The sequence below is a fragment of the Danio rerio genome, chromosome 8 (genome assembly GCF_049306965.1).
Source record: "Danio rerio strain Tuebingen ecotype United States chromosome 8, GRCz12tu, whole genome shotgun sequence".
NCBI classification, from domain to species: Eukaryota; Metazoa; Chordata; class Actinopteri; order Cypriniformes; family Danionidae; genus Danio; species Danio rerio.
In genome coordinates, this window is record NC_133183.1 from 12,724,598 (window position 1) to 12,746,243 (window position 21,646).

Genomic DNA, 21,646 nt, shown 5'->3' on the forward strand with positions numbered 1-21,646 from the left:
CTGCCCTTTAAGCAACCAGAATGAAACCTCTTCTTCAGTATTGTTCCCTTGCTGCGAGAACGTTAAAATCTCATAAAATGAGTCTTGGAATCATTTTTGATCCTGACAATAAGCAAATAAAAAAGGTCCAGATTTTTGATCAGTGTTAAAGTGCACTCTTTTCAGACTGAAGGAATAAACAATGCATATTTTTTCCTTCACAGACTGGTTTATTAATGTGCAAAGCAATGATGCATAACAACTAAAAAATAAAAAAACAAGTCGTTTGAGCAACACAGATCTACTTGTCAGCATTTAGTACCATTTACAACAACAACAACAACGAAAGAAGGAATATATATGAAATGATGTATTTTTTCAGTCACAAAGAATGTTTTCCAAATCCTTCAAGCGACTCCATTAGTGATATTGAATAAAATGTCTACCAGACGTACCAATAAAATACTTTCAAGTGAACAAGTGGGTCTAAAAGTTTGAGACCACATTCAAAATTTAGGATTTTGGAAATGTAAATTTAAATATACACAAGAAAGGTATGTAAAGTAATGAAGAAACGATTAAAATTCAACAATATCACACTAACAGAAGAAGCAAACGTGTTAATATCAGTGCAAGTAATGCGAACATTCTTCATGCCTGCTCAAGTGCTAAACATCTATGAAATATTAAGACATTCATTTCATGCTGAAAACATCCCTATACATTGATATCATGAAACGAGCACTTCAAAAAACATTGTATCAGACTTTTAAAACCAACTGTCATGAGGATAAAATCCAGAAAAAGCAGAAATTTTACGAAATATTTTACATGAAATGCATTTTATTTCCTGCTAATGCTTCCTGATTTTACATTATTACATGAAAGAGATTCTTAAAGGAACAATTAATCCTATATGATTAGGTCCCTCATCATTCTACTTCATATTACATATATATATCTAAAATATATTACTGTAAAAAATTCTTTCTAGAACTTTTTGTCAAGGAGTACATTTTCATGGACACCTTTAATCTGATTTTTATATGATTAAGACAATACTCTGATTAAGAGTCTACCATGTCAACAGCGTTTTTTGATTCATTTAATCCGATTAAGGTCATAATGGAACTAAACAGAAATTAAATTAAGATGTGTGGAGTATGACGATTTTAGTCGCATTAATGAAGTGCAGTTCAGACATGTAAACACCGCAATCAAACTATTACCATCAGGAAAGACTTTACACCACATTTTGCGACAGGATATATACACACTCGGCTGTTTGACACTATTCTCTGCACCTACCGAGTCAGTGAAGGACCAAAGACACCTGCATTGTGAAATGCGAAGATTTTTTTCCCCATTTGGCGACGAGCGGTATCAAATTCCATTAAAACAACACTCCTCCAGCAGTTCCTCGCATCCAGTATCTCGTTTGTCACAGGGGGCATGCATGAAATGTTCCTGAATGAAAGTGAAAGTGCCAAACTGCAGTTACAGTCAGCAAATTAAAAATGAAACACCAGAAAATACATGAAACTGCGGAGGAAATGTGGATATTGTGGTGAGGCAAGGACGTTAATCGAATTATTTACTATAACATGTAAAACAGGATCATGAAAGGAACAATTAAAAAGCAACTCATCTAAACACCTTAATCATATTATTGTCTTATTCAGATTAAGGCAAATAATTTGATTTCTGATGTCCAAGTAAACGTAGTCACTGTCCGATTTTAACAGGAGAATGTTTAACAAAAGCCACTGCTGTCATTTTGGCTTTTCCAATTCCTGCTATTCCTTTACAGTGAGTGAGCAGCTTTGCAATGACCGAAGCACTTTAGTGCATCACAATGAACTACAAAAGCAACAATCAAAGGCTAAAATTACATATAACACTATTCGTGTGCTGGCCAGCAGTATTAAAGGAACACTCCCCTTAATGTTGTTTTGGAAATAGGCTCATTTTGACCATTTTTGAGTCCATTCAGTCGAAATCTGGGTCTGACACATACCTTGCAGCACTCTTGTTTTTCCCGGGAATCTCCTGTATTTCAGACCCATCTCCCACCACCCTCCCATTTTGTTATTTCTCCCGGAAAACTCCTATAATTTCATCCTGTCCCCAGCTTTTTGGTACAGTCTGTAACACCCCCAAGTTGCCAACTTTGGTATAGTATCCAATCGCAGTGGCCGCCCGAAACCCGGTCCATAGTACAGTTACTAACGCCATAGTAATTACTAATCCAGTCATCAACCATGTTATTCAGACAAACACACACCACCACACCCCGGACTCCCAGAATTTCAGAGATAAATGTGGGCAGGTATGGTCTGACAGGAGCACATTTAGCTTAGCTTAGCATAAATCATTGAATCAGATTAGACCGTTAGCATCTCACTCAAAAAAAAAAAGATAATTTTCTATTGAAAGCTTGAATCTACTGTAGTTATATCTTGTGCTAAGAACAAAGGAAAATAAAAGTCAGCTATTTTCTCGGCTAGGAACTATACTCTTATTCTGGTGTGATAATAAAGGAACTTTGCTGTTGTATAGGGTTACCTAACTGGGACTATTTTCAGGCTGTGCATAATATCATTGTGTCTGCCGCAGCCATGATACAGCAGCAAAGTTTCTTGATTATTACGCCGTAATGAGATAGTCTAGCCTAGACTATATCAACTTTTATTTTTTCTGTCTGTGTAATTACAAGATGTAACTACAAAAGAGCCAAGCTTTAAACAGGAAAAAGATTCAAACTCGTTGGTCAATTTTGAGCGAGATGCTAACGGTCTAATCCGATTCAATGATTTATGCTAAGCTAAGCTAAAAGTGTTTCTGTCAAGACTTGGATCGGCTAAATAGATTTAAAAATGGTAAAACTCAACTATTTACCTTGTAAAATGAGCCTATTTCCAAAAAAAAAAAAAAAAAAAGTGTAGCGTTCCTTTTAATCAACTAAACATCAGTGGTGCGGAGGCTGTCAAGGTTTTCAGGAAAGTCTGTGCTGCTGGGAGCAGGCTGAGGCTGGGAATGGTGCCGTTGTCGGCTTTGATGACTTTGTTGAGACTGAATGATGTGGCTGGCGAGTGAGAGGGAGGGGAGAGAGCTGTACGGCCCCTCTCTTTGACCTTCTTCCTTCAAGTGCTTGTCCTGACTGGGCACCGGAGTCCACGGCTGCCATGAATCTGCTGTGGAGCAGGACTTGATAAGCTGAGGCTTCCTCTGCGAAGAAAACACTTTCATGGACGAGCGGGGCTGAGGAGTGAGAACAGATAACAGTGAGAAATGTGTATTTAGATCCTGCTCACACCTGGTCACTTCATGCGTTTCAACAGTCTATAAAGGATAATAACACATTAGATAATGTTAATGCTAAATAAGGTTCCTGATTCCATCAACAAATGCTTTTTGTTAGTGATAAATTGTGTGATTCTACAATCATTAATGATAACATGCAAGTTGAAGATTTTCATTGTTCATTATTTAAGGTGAAGTCAAATTTTTTAGCCTTCTTGTGATTTCTTTTTTCAATTCTTTTCCAAATGTGTTTACAATGATGTTTAACAGAGCAAGGATTTTTCACAGTATTTCCTATAATATTTTTTTCTGCCAGAGAAAGTCTAATTTGTTTTTTTCGGCTAGAATAAAAGCTGTTTTTAATTTTTTGAAAAACCATTTAAAGGTCAATATTATTAGCACCTTATCCTTTTAAGGCCCAAGGTGTTTTTTTACATCCATTTTTTATTTCTCTTTGCGATTTGGGCTTATTGAAACCTAATTAGAATAAAAACCTAAGTATCATCTTTTCCATCTGGTATGGAAACAGAACCAGCAGCACTCGCAAAGGTCTACATAGGAATGTGCGAACTGCAGGACGCGTAGTAGGAGGTGAGCTTCCCTCCCTCCAGGACATCTACACCAGGCGGTGCATGAGGAAAGCCAAGAGAATCATCAGTGACTCCAGCCACCCAAGCCATAGACTTTTCATTCTGCTACCCTCAGGCAGTCGGTTCCGCAGCATCCGGTCATGCACCAGCCGACTGAAGGAAAGCTTCTTTTCTTCAGACTATCAGGCTGATGAACACTTAACTCACCCCATACAAACTCTTCCATACCCCTCACTGCACACCATCAAGATTTAGCACTGCACTGCACTTTAACTAATTCATATTTAAAACAATACTGCCTACAGCTATGTGTACATCTATTCATTGTACGTTTGGCTGTCAGCGCTGCCAATTTTTTGGGAGTATGCTGTAGTATGTTGTTGTATTTTGCACTGTCTAAAGCCAGCACCTAAGCTTTTCACTCATCATAGCACACGTGCGGCTGAAGATGTGACAATAAAAGTGATTTGATTTGATATGATGTATTTTTAGAGAAAAATGATGTCCATATATGTGGACCCGTGGTCCAAATTTACATAAAACACATTTCCTGACTGTTTTTAATGCATATTTAACATAGACATTTTTTTTTAAATGCTTTGATGATCAGAGAGTAAAAACAGCATTTCTTCCTATTTTGGACAGGTAAAAATAGTGTTTGGGACATTTCATATGCTGCAAAATAGTTGCAAGATGACACTGTATGTCGGTAACAAAATAAAAAAACATTCAAAGTATTTTAAAAAGCCACTTAAGAGTATTTGGCCACAAAGTCCTAGGAGGCTAAGCAGTATATTTTTTTCGATTGTTTACAGAACAAGCTCAGTGTTGCCAGATTGGGCGGTTTTGAATTTGATTGTGTGGGTAAAAAATGACATAAGCGCATAGAGGTCATGATGTGTGCATAAGTAAAAGTGCCGAACTGCAGTTAAAGTTGACAAATTAAAAAATGAAACTACATAAAACTCCGGAGGAAACGTGGATAGCATGGTGATGCAATGACGTTAATAAATTATTTACTATAACATGTAAAACAGGATGATGAAAGGAACATTCAAAAAGCAACTCATGTAAACACCGTCATCATATTATAGTCTTATTCAGATAAAGGCAAATAGCTAGATTACTGATGTCCATGCAAATGTAGTCACTGTCAGATTTGGAATGTTTAACACAAGCCACTATTGTCAATTTGGCTTTTCCTATTCCTCCTATCCCTTTACAGTGAGTGAGCAGCCAAAGCAACAATCAAAGGCTAAAATCATATTGACCATTTTTTAATCCATTCAGTCAATCTCTGGGTTTGACACATACCTGCCAACACCCATACCCATATAATTCTTGTTAAAAGCTAGATACTAGATTTTTATAAACACTTTTAAAACATTTACCTTAGACGGTCCTCTAAAGTCTTGAATTTTTGAAGCAATGTCCATGATCCAGCCCTTCATGTCTTCTGGGGTGTCTGTCTGAATAGCACACACACACATACATAGGCACACAGGTTTTAATTATGCTGTTATATATACACATTCATTCATACTTTACACTTAAACTTTGGTACACCTGTTCAATTGTATATTTCTGCAAATGTATAATCTGCCCATCACGTGGCAGTATCTCAATGCATTTAGGCATTTAGGCATAGTCAATATTTTCTGCTGAAGGTCACATTGATGACTGGAAAAAAGGTGTCAGAATTACATGTAAGTTTCCATTTTTCCATTTAATACTTTTAATTATTTTAAATTTTAGGTCACAATAACAACTAAGAAATTCATTTATGGATGAAATAAAGACCTTCATTAGCACTATTTGCATTTATAACATGCCTCAGCAGCCACATAAACACCTGTCGCATACTAAAAGTGATTATAATAAAGTTATTTATGTTGCGCTTGAGTGACAGAGCATTCAAAAAACTGTTGATCTTAAAATACGTTCACAAACAGCTGCAACCATGTGTGCTTGATCATGTGCTCCACCTACATCATTTCTACATCATTTGTGGTCTCTTTATCGCTAATGCATGGATCGATAGAAATCAAATGAATCCTATTAAATCCGATTACTCTAATAAAGTTACCTGGATGTAGAAGGTTCTGGCACTGGTGATGATTTCAAAAAGATTATCGCGAGACAGTAGATCCCTACAAAAAACAATGACAATACCACCATAGTTAGGAAAAAAAGAACTGATGTATATCTATATCCTTATTAATATTATTACTGATAATACCAAATCTTTCAGGAGATGCAAATTGGTACATCAGAATCACTTCTGAATGATAATAATGCTGATTCAGCATCACAGGAATAAATTATATTTTCACTTATGCTTAATTATTAAATGGCGATAATACTTCTCATTATTACTTTTCCACTCTAATTTTAAGATACAGGAAAAATAATTTATTAAAAAACAAAATTTGCAAGGTTTGTACTACTACTGCCGTTTACTACTTTTTATTATTATTTTTTGGTTTCTGTAACATAGGGTTGCACAGATTTGGAAATTTTGGCTGATGTCAATAATAACCGATAAGTCTTTATATTAGGAAGTCTAAAGCCAATATATATGAATATTACCTTTTTTTGAGGATGATTGCTACAACAAAAGGCAAATTTTATTTTAAAAACTCAGAAAGGTTTAAACTGATCTCTGAACTTTATTAATTAAATATTAATTTCTATGGCCAACTTTCTGTATATAAATAAAACCTATTTCCTGATGAATAAAGCAAACGAAAGCAAAAAGGAACCAAGTCTAATAAGTAAAATGCCAGAAAAGGGTGGTTTAAATTTGATAATGAAATCCAAAACACTCAACAAAGCAGAAAGTTGGGCATCAGTTGCAATCATTTACATAACTTTGCATGTGATGGCTTTTGCTTTGGCACAGTCCTTGACAAATTTCTTTATGTTGTGAAGTGTTTGTTGTACTGGCTTTTTGGTAGTGGGTAATGCAGTTTGTTTGGCAGTGACTTTTGTCTGATAATCTTTATAAATGGCTTAAGTTCTTCTGCTTCCATGTATTACCTGACTTTTTAGCAAATGTTTTTAGCTGTTGCAGAGACTTTTTTCACAATGAAATACTTTTACATCGCTGACATCTTCCTTCTAGAAGCATTAGATATTGTAATGTGCACATCTGTTTTTGAAACATCACAGAAGTGACAATCAATATGTGCAATATGTGCATGTGAAGTGATTCAACCAGGGGAAATTATACATAATTTATCAACTTAATGATTTTAACATAATTGTGTTATAGCACCGATTATCATTATCAGTCTGATAACAAAATTAGGTTGATATATTTAAGCTGATAACTGATGAATTACTTCTTTGATTAAAAATACAGTTTTTATTCTGATAATAATCGGAATTAAAATATTGTTTATTGGCCGATATCGGTATAACCGCTGATGTATAGTGAATCCCTACTGTAATGTTAATCAGTCTGTAAAAGTTGATCCACCACTAAATCCAGCCTAAAAGATACTGACCTAGTAACTGACCGGCTTAAAGATATTGGCCTAATTTTGTTATAAGACCAATAACAATAGGATTAAAAATTGTGTTTTTTGGCCAATATCTGTATAACCGGCAATATATTCTGCACCACTAATGTAACGTTAATCCATTACCAATGGTTGATTAACCAGTCAATTTATCATCTAAAGATATTGACCTGACTGACCAGCTTAAAGACATTGACCTAATGTTGCTATCGAACCAATATCAGCAGGATAGAAAAATAATGTTTTTTGACCGATATCGGTATAACCTCTGATATTTATGCTTCCCTACTGTAACTCTAATCCACCAGTAATAGTTGACCCACAAGTAAATCCACCATCTAACAAATTTTGACCTAAGTGACCAGCATAAAGATATTGACCTAATTTTGCTATCTGACCAATTACGATAGGATTAAAAATAGTATTCATTGGCCGATATCAGTATAACCACCAATATTTTGTGTATCCCTATTAAAACCTTAATCCATCAGTAATGGTTGATCCATTAGTAAACCGTCAATCTTAAAAATATTGATCTAACTGACTGGCTTAAAGATGTTGACCTAATTTTGCTGTAGAACCAATAACGATAAGATTAAAATAGCATTCATTGGCCGATATAGGTATTACTGCCGATATATTGTGCATTCCTACTGTAACGTTAATCTATCAGTAATGGTTCATCCACCAGTAAATCCACAATCATAAAGATATTGACCTAACTGACCATCATAAAGATATTGTCTTAATTTTGCTATCTACCCATGATCAATAGGTTAAAAAATAATGTTTATTGGCCGATATTGATAATCTCTGATATTTGTGCTTCCCTACTGTAATTTTAATCCTTCAGTAATAATTGACCCACCAGTAAATTCACCATCTAAAAATACTGACCTAAGTCACTGGTTTAAATATATTGACAATATATTGACCTCATTTTGCTATCAAACCAAAAATGATAGGATTAAAAATAGCGTTTATTGGCCGATATCGGTATAACCTCTGATATAATTTTCATCCCTACTGTAATGCTAATCAATCGGTAATAGTTGATTCACCAGTAAATCCACAATCATAAAGATATTGAACTGACTGACCAGCTTAAAGACATTGCCCTAAAGTTACTATCGAACCAATATCAACAGGATTAAAAATAATGTTAATTGGCCGATATCGGTATAACCTCTGATATTTATGCTTCTCTACTGTAATTCTAATTCATCAGTAATGGTTGATCCACCAGTAAATCCACCATCTAAAAATATTGACCTAAGTGACTGGCTTAAAGATATTGACCTGATTTTGACACCAATCACAATAGGATTAAAAAGCATTTATCGGCCGATATTGGTATAACCGCTGATATTTTGTGCATCCCTACAATAACTTTAATCCATCAGTAATGGTTGATCAACCAATAAACTCACTGGCTTAAAAATATTGACCTAATTTTGCTATAGAACCAACAACGATAGGATTAAAAATAGCATTCATTTTGAATAGCTCGGTATTACTGCCAATATATTGTGCATTCCTACTGTAAAGTTAATCCATCAGTAATGATTAATCCACCAGCACAAACCCACCGACTTAAAAATATTGACGTAATATTGTTATTGAAACAATAATGAGGAATAAAAATATTGTTTATTTGCTAATATCAATATAAATGGCGATATATTGTGCACCGCTATGTAATGCTAAAATATCGGTAATGATTGATCCATCAGTAAATGCACTGTCTAAAAGACATTGACCTAACTGACTGGTTTAAAGATATTGATCAAATTTTGCTATCGGACCAAAATGAATAGGATTAAGAATACCATTTATCGGTCATTATCGTTATAGCCACCGAGATAGTGTGTTTAAAGATTAATCCATCAGTATGTGTAAGTGCTCTATGTGCATAGTAGTATTTCCCCCCAAATAATGGCAGAAAAACATTAAAGCACATTGTTTTTAATTTTTTTTTAATTACAATTACAGTTATTTACTTGCTGTTCTTAATATAAAAATTAAGCTTTATTGTGGATTGTTCCATTTTTAATTTCAGAATTCCAAGAGAAGTGCCGGCTTAAATAGGAGTATAAAATGGCAATTCAACTAGAGGTAAATAATCGCAAAGTATCTAGACGTAAAGTAGTTTTTAACAGATTTACTCCTTATAATGATAGGATGAGTTCAGTTTTTTGAGGTTTGTATTTAAAACATTTAAAAGAGAGAAAAACCAAAGCAATGTTCTTACCCTGATTTCACAAGACATTCATTCACTTTCAGCACATCCCGCAATCGAATACTGCGCAACGGTTCCTTGTCCTAAAACAACACAGGTTTGCAAATCTCTTCATGATATCAATATAACCCACATTCATGTAGTTCAAGAATTCACCTTTCCAGCATCTCACCATTTCAGATTTGTAGTAGCTCACAGTTTGGTCATCCAAAATAAAAAATCTCCTCTTCCAGCTTTTCCTCTGAAAGAAAATGTTATTAGTACGTTTAAATGAGCAATGGGGATTCAATTGTGGATTATGCAATTTTTGCCACCTTGAAATTATATGTTTCTATCTGCATGCTAAGCATATTATGATATGGCTTTCATGCATAAAAATGAAACAGACAATACATGTATTTTTAATGTATAACATCAAAATCCTTTCAAACTTGTGAATGTGGATTTTTGGAACAGGTCAAATGCAAACATAACTTAAAATATCCCCTAATGCTTAAGTGCAATTAAGTCTCACAAAACATTAAATAAAGAATTTCATAAGAAATACAAAGTTTATTTATGTTGGAATATAAATATATCTGATTATGGGAATAAAAAGCTGCTTTCTTGTGTGTAATTTAAGCAATAAAGGCAGTGCAATATATTTTATCCAGTATTTCTGGAATAACAGGCTAACATGTTGTAAGAATGTATTGTTGATAAGAGCCTGTCAATTACATTGTTGACTATATCAGTGTTTTTCAACCACATTCCTGGAGAACCACCAGCACTGCATGTTTTGTCGGTCACACCCATTAAAGTCCTTCTGTTACTGTTAATGAGCTGATGATTCAGCTCATTAACTGAATTATGCTAATGAGGTGTGTTTCAAGGAGACATGAAAAATGTGCAGAGCTGGTGGTCCTCCAGGAATGTGGATAAGAAACACTGTACTATATAGCCTTTAAGACTTAATTTACCACAAAATATAATACATTTTAAGGCCCCAGACATGCTCCAGCAAAGTCATTATTATTGAAATATAATTATTAAATATTGAATCATATAATATTATTATTGAAAAAATAATAAATCATAAGTATATTCAAATGATTATTTATATATTATTTTAAATTACATTTCATATCACTCTGTGTAAAAAAAAATCTTCTTGCTGACAGACAAATTTTTTCAAGCGGGTGACTATTTTTGAGCCCTGCATTTAAAAACAGATAACCTCCATAGAGATGTGTGCTGTATATTTTGGTTCACCTTCTTAAGTGATAATGCATTCTTTTATTTTACTCTAATAGTCTGATAGTGACACAAATTCAAACATGGACTTTAATTAGTCATCTAGGGCTCTGAGATTACCCTGATAATAAAACTTACATATATATATATATATATATATATATATATATATATATATATATATATATATATATATATATATATATATAATGTCATGTAAATAAAAGAATTCACAGAATAAGAATACACAACTCGATTTTAACGTTAGAGATGTGCTCCACGCAGGTGAGCTGGATTGACAACCACCTGTAGGACACACTTCTCCTGTCTTAATGCACCAGACATTTTGTTAAAAACCCCCATTTGCTTTACATGTTTGCTTATATAACTGCTAATTTCATTTATAACTCCTTTTTTGCATCTCATTTAAATACACACTGAACAGCAGCAATGCTAGTTATTTTCTTTATTCTCTATTTTCACCTGGGGATACTCAATCTGCGGCCCCCTGAGATTATGCAGCACCCCTGAAGCGATCCAAGACCTGTGGAGAAATGATGGCAAGGTATCATCCTGGACCAGGCCGTATCCTGAGCTGATTCTGTGGTGGTACTGGAGGAATGAGACTGATTTCTGAAAGAACACAGTGACAGAAGAGTCCCTGCATTGATCCTGTGTGCCAGTCTGAACATCCGCCGGAGTCCTACTCACACCTGCAGCTCTTCATGATGGATGTCCAGCTTCTCCAGTCTCTGCCGCCTAGACTGCAGCTCCACACAGGAAGTTTGGCCAGATGAATAACGGTCGTGCCCAACAAAGCCTGGTTTCTCTTAAGTTTTTTTCCCTTCACTTAGTCAATTGATGAAGGTTTTTCCTCACCACTGTCACCACTGGCTTGCTCAAATCGGGACTTGTGGAGCTGCGCATTGATGGATTTGTTTTTCATTGTTCACTTAACCCCACTCAACTAAACTAAACTAAACTAAACTAAACTAAACTAAACTAAACTGAACTGAACTTCAACTCTAAAATCTGGATTTTACTAAAAGTGTGTTAAGCTGCTTTGACACAATCTACGTTGTAAAAGTGCTATATAAATAAACAGGAAAGATAGAACCATAAAAATTCAAGGTGACATAATTGTATTGTATCAGAAACAATGCAAATATGAATTAACAACACATTGGCCTCACCACATTGCCTTGCTTGACACAGTAGCCAGACCTCAAGGCATTTGGACGTGCACTCTGGCATCTTCTCAAAGGGACGTGAGCCCCTGGATCAGCCATGAAGACATCTTCAGAGTCGTTCTGAGTATGGTAACAAATTTTTTGGTTTATACTTTTCCATAACTAAATCAAAAACGTGAATAAAGTAGGCCTGCACATAGAAATCATTCACCTGCTGGACTGGTGTTTGCACAACCACACCGCCGACAATCGCAGTGGTGTAGGCCTGTCGAGGAGCCGACTGACTTGGGTTTGACACATTTGTGACATCAGAGCTTTGACACACCGGCGATGCTTTTGGAACCTTGGAAAAAGATATTGACATACAGTTGAAGTCAAAATCATGCGCCCTCCTGTAAATTTTTTTTCATTTTTCAAATATTTCCCAAATGATGTTTAACAGAGCAAGGCATTTTTACAGTATTTCCTATAACATTTTTGTCTTCTGGAGAAAGTCTTATTTGTTTTATTTTGGCTAGAATAAAAGCAGTTTTTAAATTTTTTAAAAAACATTTTAAGGTTAATATTATCAGCCCCCTTATTATTATTATTATTATTAGCAACATTTTTTCGAGTGTCTACAGAATAAACCATGATTTTACAATGACTTGCCTATCAAATCACAGTCTGGTTTGGAAACCTGTCTGTTCAACTGAAAAATAAATTGGTTCATATCCAAAAAACAGCCATGAAAATTATAGGAATAAAACAATACGAGTCGATACAGACTCTATATGAACAGGCGGTTACGAGAAGAGCAATACGTATTAGAGCTAATTCCAAACATCCTCTTTTCAGTGAATATCAGCTGTTACCATCAGGAAAAAGACTGAGAATGCCAATGTGAATAAACTGAAGCTTTCGTTTGCTCCTAGTTTGAACTCAACCAATAACGCTGTTCCTGTAGTACGTTAGCACCTGACTGGGTACTGTGTTTTATATATTTATACTTATATACGGTCTTAACTGTTTGTTCTTAATTGTATCGTTTTATTTATTTTTGCTGTCTGTTTAGAGAAATTTTGTTGCACCTTTTTGCCCAACACAAATTTCCTCACGGGGACAAATAAAGTTTATCCTATTCTGTGTTACAAAAAAAAAATCTTCATTCCGTTAAACAAAAATTGAGAAAAAAAATAAATAAATACAAGGGGCTAATAATTCAGGAGGGTTAATAATTCTGACTTCAACTGTATATGGATGAAGCTTTATTAGTTTATTCAAATCAAACTGGCCAAACCACTCTACAAAGGAAGACTTTGCATTAAACATACCATTAGCTATGTTTCCATGTAAAGATGCTAATTAAATGTGCAAATTATGTGCAAAACTGGAATATCGCATAAAATGGATGAAAGAGCATTTACAAAGCTACCAATCAGGATAGGAGCTCAAAGTTTAAAGGGACGAGAGCGGGTAAGCTTGTTCTGCTCTGCTCTTCCTTGCTTGCATTGTCTCTGCTTGCTTTTTGTGTGTGCTTTGGCTTGTTGTTATGTGCTATGATTCATTCATTCATTTTCTTGTCGGCTTAGTACCCTTTATTAATCTGGGGTTGCCACAGCGGAATGAACCGCCAACTTATCCAGCACATTTTTACGCAGCGGAAGCCCTTACAGCCGCAACCCATCTTTGAGAAACATCCACACACTCATTCATACACACACTCATACACTACGGACAATTTAGCCTACCCAATTCACCTGTACCACATGTCTTTGGAATGTGGGGGAAACCGGAGCACCCGGAGGAAACCCACGCGAACGCAGGGAGAACATGCAAACTCCACACAGAAACGCCAACTGAGCCGAGCCAGGCCTCGAATCAGCGGCCTTCTTGCTGTGAGGCGACAGCACTACCTACTGCGCTATGTGCTATGATGTTGATGTGAATTTAGAGTTGTGATTTTGGTCTTGTTCTTGTGTTGATCACTGTTACTGTCTTTTATGTGTGTATGTGACAATTCCCTGATCACTGGTGTCAGCACTGGCTTGGGATTTGAGTTTAGATGTCACATGACAATACACCTCGCATCACGCAGATAACTCCTGTCTAAAACACACTAGTTTAGAAGTGTGCGCCACCCGCTGTAAGTTTTCTCAGTATTTTTAAATAAAAGAGTAGTTTTAGTTATAGAGTAAAAACGCTGAAGATGTTTTGTTCGTTGATTTTCTATTAGATAGTTTAGAGATTAATTTCAGCTAGATTTGGGGTTTTTGTTATATTGCTTTCATTATTTTGGCACCACTTAATTCTCGCTTCCCCCATCCATAATATACATTGATTGATTTATTTTCTTTTGTGAGATCTTGTACATGATATTTTTACTGTTTGACTTCTTTTCACTTTTGTAAATAAATACACTTATTTTTGCAGTATTTTGGTTGTTGTTTTGCTATTTTGCCACCAACTCATCACAAATGTAAATCACATTAAAAGTTACCTCTTTTAAACCTTAGAGCCAAACTTGAAAGTCGTAACACGCAGTATAAATAGGCTACGTGTGCCTGTTAAAACAAAATCACATTACATTTTGATGCGAAAAATTTAGAAAAATTTTTAATTTTATTGAATAAAACGTTTTAAATGTGTATTTTTTTAATTTATGCATCTCTTTATTTACGCATTTTCATTTAGCATCGTTTTAAATAGTGTAAAATGTGCATAAAAAAGCAGATGGAAGCATAGAGATTGTTATTATTTTTATTTATCCTTTAATTTACCAGGAATTTCCCATTGAGAAATGCATCTCTTCTACCGGGGGGTCCTGGCCAAAATGGCAGCACAAAAAGTTTCAGCTACAAAATTAGACACATAAAATATCACGTGTTAACATTTACACAAAACATTCACATTATTCTTCCAGATAAGGCTTCAAAAGATTTTTAAAAATATTTATCGATGGATTTCCCAGAGATGGGTTGCAGCTGGAAGGGCATCCGCTGCGTAAAACATATGCTGGATAAGTTTGAGGTTCATTCCGCTAATGAAGAAAAATACTGTTTTACCAAACTTCGTACACACTCTAGAAACAGTTCAAATGTAATTTATAAGAATTTTGTGTACTATAGCTACAAGTATGACATGATAAAAGGTTACAAATATAAGATGGCAATTTACCCTAGAATGCCCTAGCGGTGAATAGAAGCATATGCATTTTTCTCCTTTGGCACAGGAAAAATTAACCCACCATTTTGAACAACGTACAATGATGGGTAGATGAAAATGCACTCGTCACAACTCATATTACAGCATGAAACTGTCTAACTTTTCAAATAATGACAGGTTTGCATGCACATAAACTACATTTCCATAATCTGACACTGAAAGGAAACAGCTTTGGTTAATTCTTTCTCTTGCTTCGAAAGGAAGGCACTTCTTAATACGAAAAAGAATTTAGGTCTAAGCTTTTTTACGAGATTTTCAATATTAATAATAAACCCAATCATTCATCATGCTATATGTCCGAATATTTATAACTGTTTCTTCTTTCAATACAGTCCCCCTATAGAGTTTAGATTGGTGAAACTTCCATTTTTGTACGAGTGCGATTAAAAATGACTTTTTTTTTTGCATTTAAAACCAACTGCAATTTCAGCAGTGAAAGTTGCAGTAACCGAAAGAAGTCTTGTAACATCTCTATGGCTTGATTCTTAGATTGTGCAACTGTATAAATAACAATGTCATCGGCATATATAGTTGAAGTCAAATTTATTAGCCCCCCTGAATTATTAGCCCCTGTTAATTTTTTCCCCAATTTCTGTTTAACGGAGAGAAGATTTGTTTAACACATTTCTAAACATAATAGTTTTAATAACTCATTTCTAATAACTGATTTATTTTATCTTTGCCATGATGACAGTAAATAATATTTGACTAGATATTTTTAAGACACTTCTATACAACTTAAAGTGACATTAAAAGTCTTAACTAGATTAACTAGGCAGGTTAGGATAATTAGGCAAGATATTGTATAACAATGGTTTGTTCTGTAGATTGTGTTTGCTGTCATCGACCGGAGCGAGAGGTGGCAGTAATGGACCAAAAAGTTTGTTGTCGACCACCATAAAACAGGTAGAAGAAGAAATAGTCATTCTTGCCATCATATGGATTTACTTTCATCGGTTAGACACTGGCCTCAAAGCTCCCTAAATTTCTGTGCCATCACTTATTGATCTGCAATCGCTTGTGTGGACGCTACTGTGCTACTTGAATAAAAAATAGCTTCGCTACAGAATAGCCATTTGATTTAGAAAGTAGCAACGCTACCGCCACGCTACTGAGAAATGTATGTAAAGGTGCAGTAGGTGATTGTCTTCAGAAGCATTTTTGTTGTGCTGGTTGAAAGTCTCTTCACAGTCCAATATTAATCATTAAAGTAAATGATCTAAACATGTCTATATGTATTTTTATATTCTGGGTAAGGCATAAAACTAAAAAATATACATCCAATTAAATATTGTGGGACCGACATCTCCCATAATTCCGATAAGTAGCCCAAACTGTCTGTCAACAAATGTAGATTTGGGCTTCTCAGTTTACGCACATTAGGGTTGGGCGATGTGAACAATTTGGCATCGTACGATGTCTAATGTGAAACATCGCAATGGACGATGGCATCATTGTCATAGGCGAAGGTGAATTAGCTATTTATATATAATGAATTAATTCAAAACATATTAATTATTTGTAGCCTACTGTTTTAACTATCTGACCCGTATGGTCTATCCATAACCAAATCATAAAAAAATAAAGATAAGTTGCACACAAATTACCACCTGTTGATCAATTTTTGGAGAGGTTGGTCGCTAAAAAAGTTGCACAAACAACTGTATCTGATGTTTTCTCTAAAATTACTAAGTACAAGTGTGAAAGTGAAAGACTGAAGCAGTGTACTGATGCTGTAAAACGTTACATGATAAATTCAAAAGACCAAAGAGTCGTTAGATAGAGACAAGATTAATTAAATATCACGTTTAACAACTATAGTGAGATGCGATTCAGCGGTACATCCTTGATAAACTGTCCAACATTTACTGCTCTCTCGAGCTCAGAGGAGCACATGACAGTGTGTGTGGCTGTGTGTGTGTGTGTGTGTGTGTGTCGTCACATGATGTGCGTTTTCAGCAGACAGAGGGCTGTTCAGAATTGCTAGGTAAAACACAGTGTGGATGTGGATCATTTTCATTCTAAAATGCCATTTTAACACTAAGACGTATTAGTGTAAACAGGGCCTGAGTGTGTATTTTTCGCAAGCGGGTTTGCGACTGGGGCGGGGCGGAAGATCGGCAATGCCTGCTCAGCATAGTGTTGTCCATTGCCCATCGGAGATGGACGATGGCATCGTCTATCGGCCAAACCCCAACGCACACCCACCATTAGCATTCATGTGCACATTTTCATAGTCGCGGTAAAATCAAATGCTGAATTGAAACTTTTTCAAATCCTGAATCAATATTGGAGTTAATTTTGCATGCTGGAGAAAGGACGACACCATGGCTGAAGTATTTCTGATAGACAGGTATTGTTCTGTTTTAAAACAAAAAATTATAGTCACGCAAAGCTGATGTTGATTGTGTTGTTTTGAATGAGTTATGTGCACAGAAGTGTTGCTCAGCCACTCAAATCTTCAGGCGAAAATATAATATGCTAACCGGTTAGCATTTTGGCAGATTACCTACTGCACCTTTAAGCTAGTAAAGGTTGAGTAAAGGCACAATTTATAGCGACGCTACTGCCCAACAAAATTGTATAGTAAGCACTTTGACAAAAATGTAGGGAATACTTTTGTTGCACCAAAACGTGTGTTTATTATTATGTTTATTAAGTGTGTTTATTATAATCACCATGCGACAGGCAAAACTTTAACTTTTTAACTTTTCGTAACTTTAAACTACGCGAACAATAATCCACTTTTTGAGAAAAAAAGAACCACCCCTTTCAATCGGCTGGCTACGGGCCTGCATTTTTATCAGACATTTCAGGTCAAACTAAGGAAGATAGTTTTTTTGAGGAGAATGTCCAGGTTTATCACTTTTATAAGTAGACATGATGAAGAATGATCCCAAAAATGACATCAATGAATACACAAAAAGCTTAACATACCGTAATTTTTGTGGCATTGTTTACAGCAATGACCCACTCCTTCAAGTCCAAAGCATCGTTCGCCTGCAGAAAGTACCGCCTGGATAACGCATGTATTACTGAAAGAAAAATACGGCTGGTTAATGATACTGTAAAAAACAAGAAAACAAAAAAGGTACCCAAATTTAATCACTTACCAAAGCAGAACTCAGCCTTTGGTTTCTGCTTCAGTGATGCTTCATTAACCTTCAGCCAAGTGGAAATTTGAATCAGCAAAAATAAGTAATAAAAATGCAGTATATAGTCATTGTTACACGCCAGCACCAAACCTTTGAAATGTAACTGAGTCGTAAACTTCCAACATGCTCCGTTCCAACAGGTAGGTTCTGTTTTTTAAGGAAATAGGCCAAAAAAAGGTATGCAAATATTTTTAGGATGCAAATTTGAGGTTTAGAGTGAAGGTAAACAAGAAAATCCTTTGTAACTCTCTACTGCATTTGGACACAAACCTGAGGATTGTCCATGTACCAGAGGAGATAATTCTTATCGGTGTCCAAGATAAAATAACGGCGGGAAAACCTGTCGCTGTTCTCATTTTCCTCAATATCCAGAAATCCACAGGTCCGATTTTGTCTGTCCAGGTAAGGCATGTCCTGTCCCAGATCTGCAAAACACTGAATGTCAAGCACAAGTGTTTGTCTTTCATTAGTTCTTTAAATAAAACTTTCTTTTGCTTTGTTGAAAAAATATACAGAAATAGTAGGGCTTCACACAATATATCAATTCAGCATCGATATCGCAATATGAGAGTTCAGTTCGCAATACTCACACCGCAGGGATCAGCAATGTGATTGGGATTATAGTTGACCAGACATTACAGTTAACAACATAGTGGAGTCATTTCAACTTTTAACCTTTATTATTCTCGTGTGTTTTTAAAGCCTGTAACAAATTTAAGCCATTTGGCCATAAAATAAACATTAGTCGCTTAAAGTGTACATTATATAATTATTTACTCAATGAAACAGTACATTGTTGTGTTGTTATTATTATTATAATGCAGTGATTATTTATTTTCAGTTTATGAATACTGTTTGACTCTCCAATAAGTCATAAATCATTGATTACTTGAATCTTTTTTCTTTTGTGCTGAAATTTGCTTGTCATTTTAAAAATGAGCCTATATTTTATACACTACCCTACAGCAATCGATCCCAAATAGGCCTAATTCACAATATGGCAATCAAGACCAGAAGTAGGGAAAACTTTTTTCCGGTTGCGCCTCTCAATCATTCATTGTCATAATAGAGTGTGAACTAATTTTCTCACAGTCATTAATAAACTTACCAGCTTTAATCTTAAATTGTCAATTCTTTGCAATCTATTCAAGTCATTTGGTCAAGTTGCATTTATATCGCAAGATACAGTTGAAGTCAGAATTATTAGCCCCCCTGAATTTTTCCTTATTTTCTGTTTAAAAGAGTGATTTTCAACACATTTCTAAACATAGTAGTTTTAATAACTCATTTCTAATAACAGATTTATTTTAGCTTTGCCATGATGACAGTAAATAATATTTGACTAGATCTTTTTCAAGACACTTCTATACAGCTTAAAGTGACATTTAAAGGCTTAACCAGGTTAATTAGGTTAACTAGGCAGGTTAGGGTAATTAGGGAAGTTATTTTAAGTAATACAATATGTACAGTGTAATACACTTTACTATAATATAGTTCAAAATCACGATAGTCTTTTCTATAAATTACTTTTTCATGTGGATATGTTGACTAACTTATTTTAAGTAAAGTCAACCAATATCGTTATATCAATCTCGTCATCATTAGTTTTTTATAGTCTTTATAGTTTGTAATAGTTTAATAGTCTTTAATATCTCAATACACATATTTATAGTGCTTCATTTTCATAGATTTGCATGAAAACACAAAATTTTGCATTCATTTTATAGATTACATGATTACATGTAAGATAGATTACATGAAGAAAGTAACTTTAGCATTTCATGATACATACACTCTTGATTGAATAATAAAGAAACAAATCTAACTCCATACAGTGTGTCATAACATTCATAAGCAAAGAAATAATCAATTACAAAGAGCTGTAAATAATATAATATAGTGTAATACACTTTACAATAGCATAGTTCAAAATCACTACAGTATTTTCTAGAAATTACTTGAGTATTTTTCATGTGGAAATGCACACAAAATGGTGTATACACTGTAAAAAGTGACCTTTCACTTTAAAAAAGTGAGTTAACTCGTTGCCTTAAAAGAGACAAGTACTGAAATAACTGAGTAAACCCATTGTAACTTGTAACTGTTAAGTTGATTTAACTTATTATTTTAAATTATGCACAGTTCATTTACTTAAAGGTTTTAAAGCAACATGTTGACTCACTTATTTTAAGTACAGGCAACTATTATATATTATAATATCGTTATATATTATCACGTCATCATTACTCATTCCATCACATCTGGCTAGTTTTGTCTTTAATATCTCAATACGCACATTTATAGCGATTCATTTTCATATTTTTTCATGATAGTATTAAACTTAGCATTAATTTGATAGAGATTACATGTAGACAGTAACTTTAGCAGATCAAACCGATAAAGCTGAGCTTATAGTTTACAAAAAGTTAATGACTAAAAACGTTCAAGGGCGCGAAAATCCTGTAAACGCAACACTGATGATGCAATAAAAGCAGTTTTTCACGGAGTTCATGACAGGTGGATTCAGGTGCGGTTCACCTGGACCAGGTTTTCACCAGCTCCCATGAAAAAAAAAACTGTATTAGGAGTAATGTGAGCGAGCGTGTGGAGAGGAAGTCGGTATTGCGCATAAACTGCCACACCTAATATCAACTTACTTCACTTCCAAAATCCCGAAGGCTCGTGACTCACCCGCGGTCCGCCGTGTGCGTGTCGTTCAGCGCGCTCTCATAACAATATACTGTAGAGACTCAATGCGCGCTCATTTATCTGGCAAAACGGATGAAAGCTCCGAGCGGAAAGCTGAGCTCTGTGTTTCGTGCGCTGCCCTTTTCCGGGTTGACAGCAAGTTAAGTTAAAACCAAAACTAAACGCATCCGGTAGTGGATCTTTATTTTTTTACACGCGGAAAGCGGAACCCAGATGCCGTGTCACACACACGACGCAATATGGGCGACTGTTTGACAGAGCGGGTGAAATAAGTTAGCCTACAGTTATATAAGTACGTTTTTACTATTAATTTGCGTAAATATGAGAGGTTTTCAAACGTTTCAGAAGACGTTAAATTAGATTACAGTTCAGTCAGAGCGCAGATCATCTGACCTGCTTATCGTAGCAACAGTTCCTCTCCAGCGCCTCCATGGAGATGAGTTTGTAACGTTAAAATGTTTTAAAAGATTAGTACCACAAAAAGTAAAGCCTTAATTGTATTTTACTTCAAAGTTACCTC

The 21,646-nt window shown here is 35.0% G+C and overlaps 1 protein-coding gene across 6 annotated transcripts; it reads right to left on the bottom strand.

Annotated features, from left to right (window-relative positions):
- Positions 1 to 1,535: 1,535 nt before the first annotated feature.
- On the bottom strand, positions 1,536 to 21,646 carry plekha2 (pleckstrin homology domain containing A2). Of its 6 annotated transcripts, none has more exons than XM_073908959.1 (12): positions 21,520 to 21,646; positions 18,688 to 18,852; positions 18,508 to 18,564; positions 18,376 to 18,424; positions 18,200 to 18,297; positions 12,270 to 12,401; positions 12,062 to 12,178; positions 9,808 to 9,876; positions 9,648 to 9,718; positions 5,959 to 6,022; positions 5,264 to 5,341; positions 1,536 to 3,240 (listed from the first exon to the last, which is right to left on the bottom strand). In XM_073908959.1, exons 1-12 carry the CDS (start codon positions 21,556 to 21,558, stop codon positions 2,941 to 2,943), a joined length of 1,239 nt encoding a protein of 412 aa, XP_073765060.1. In that variant the 5' UTR covers positions 21,559 to 21,646; the 3' UTR covers positions 1,536 to 2,940. The 6 variants fall into 6 exon arrangements, with proteins under 6 accessions (XP_073765060.1, XP_073765061.1, XP_005166784.1 ...); XM_073908960.1 differs by having other exon boundaries at positions 18,688 to 18,842; positions 21,520 to 21,561; XM_005166727.6 differs by lacking the exon at positions 21,520 to 21,646 and adding an exon at positions 21,109 to 21,268.

Excerpts from the sequence above, each read along its gene's own strand:
- plekha2 (XM_073908959.1), bottom strand. The coding sequence starts at position 21,558 with ATGGAGGCGCTGGAGAGGAACTGTTGCTACGATAAGCAG. Across the intron at positions 18,853-21,519 it reads ACTGTTGCTACGATAAGCAG|TGTTTTGCAGATCTGGGACA; the intron begins GTCAGATGATCT and ends CTTGACATTCAG. Across the intron at positions 12,402-18,199 it reads ACAATGCCACAAAAATTACG|GTTCCAAAAGCATCGCCGGT; the intron begins GTATGTTAAGCT and ends TCTTTTTCCAAG.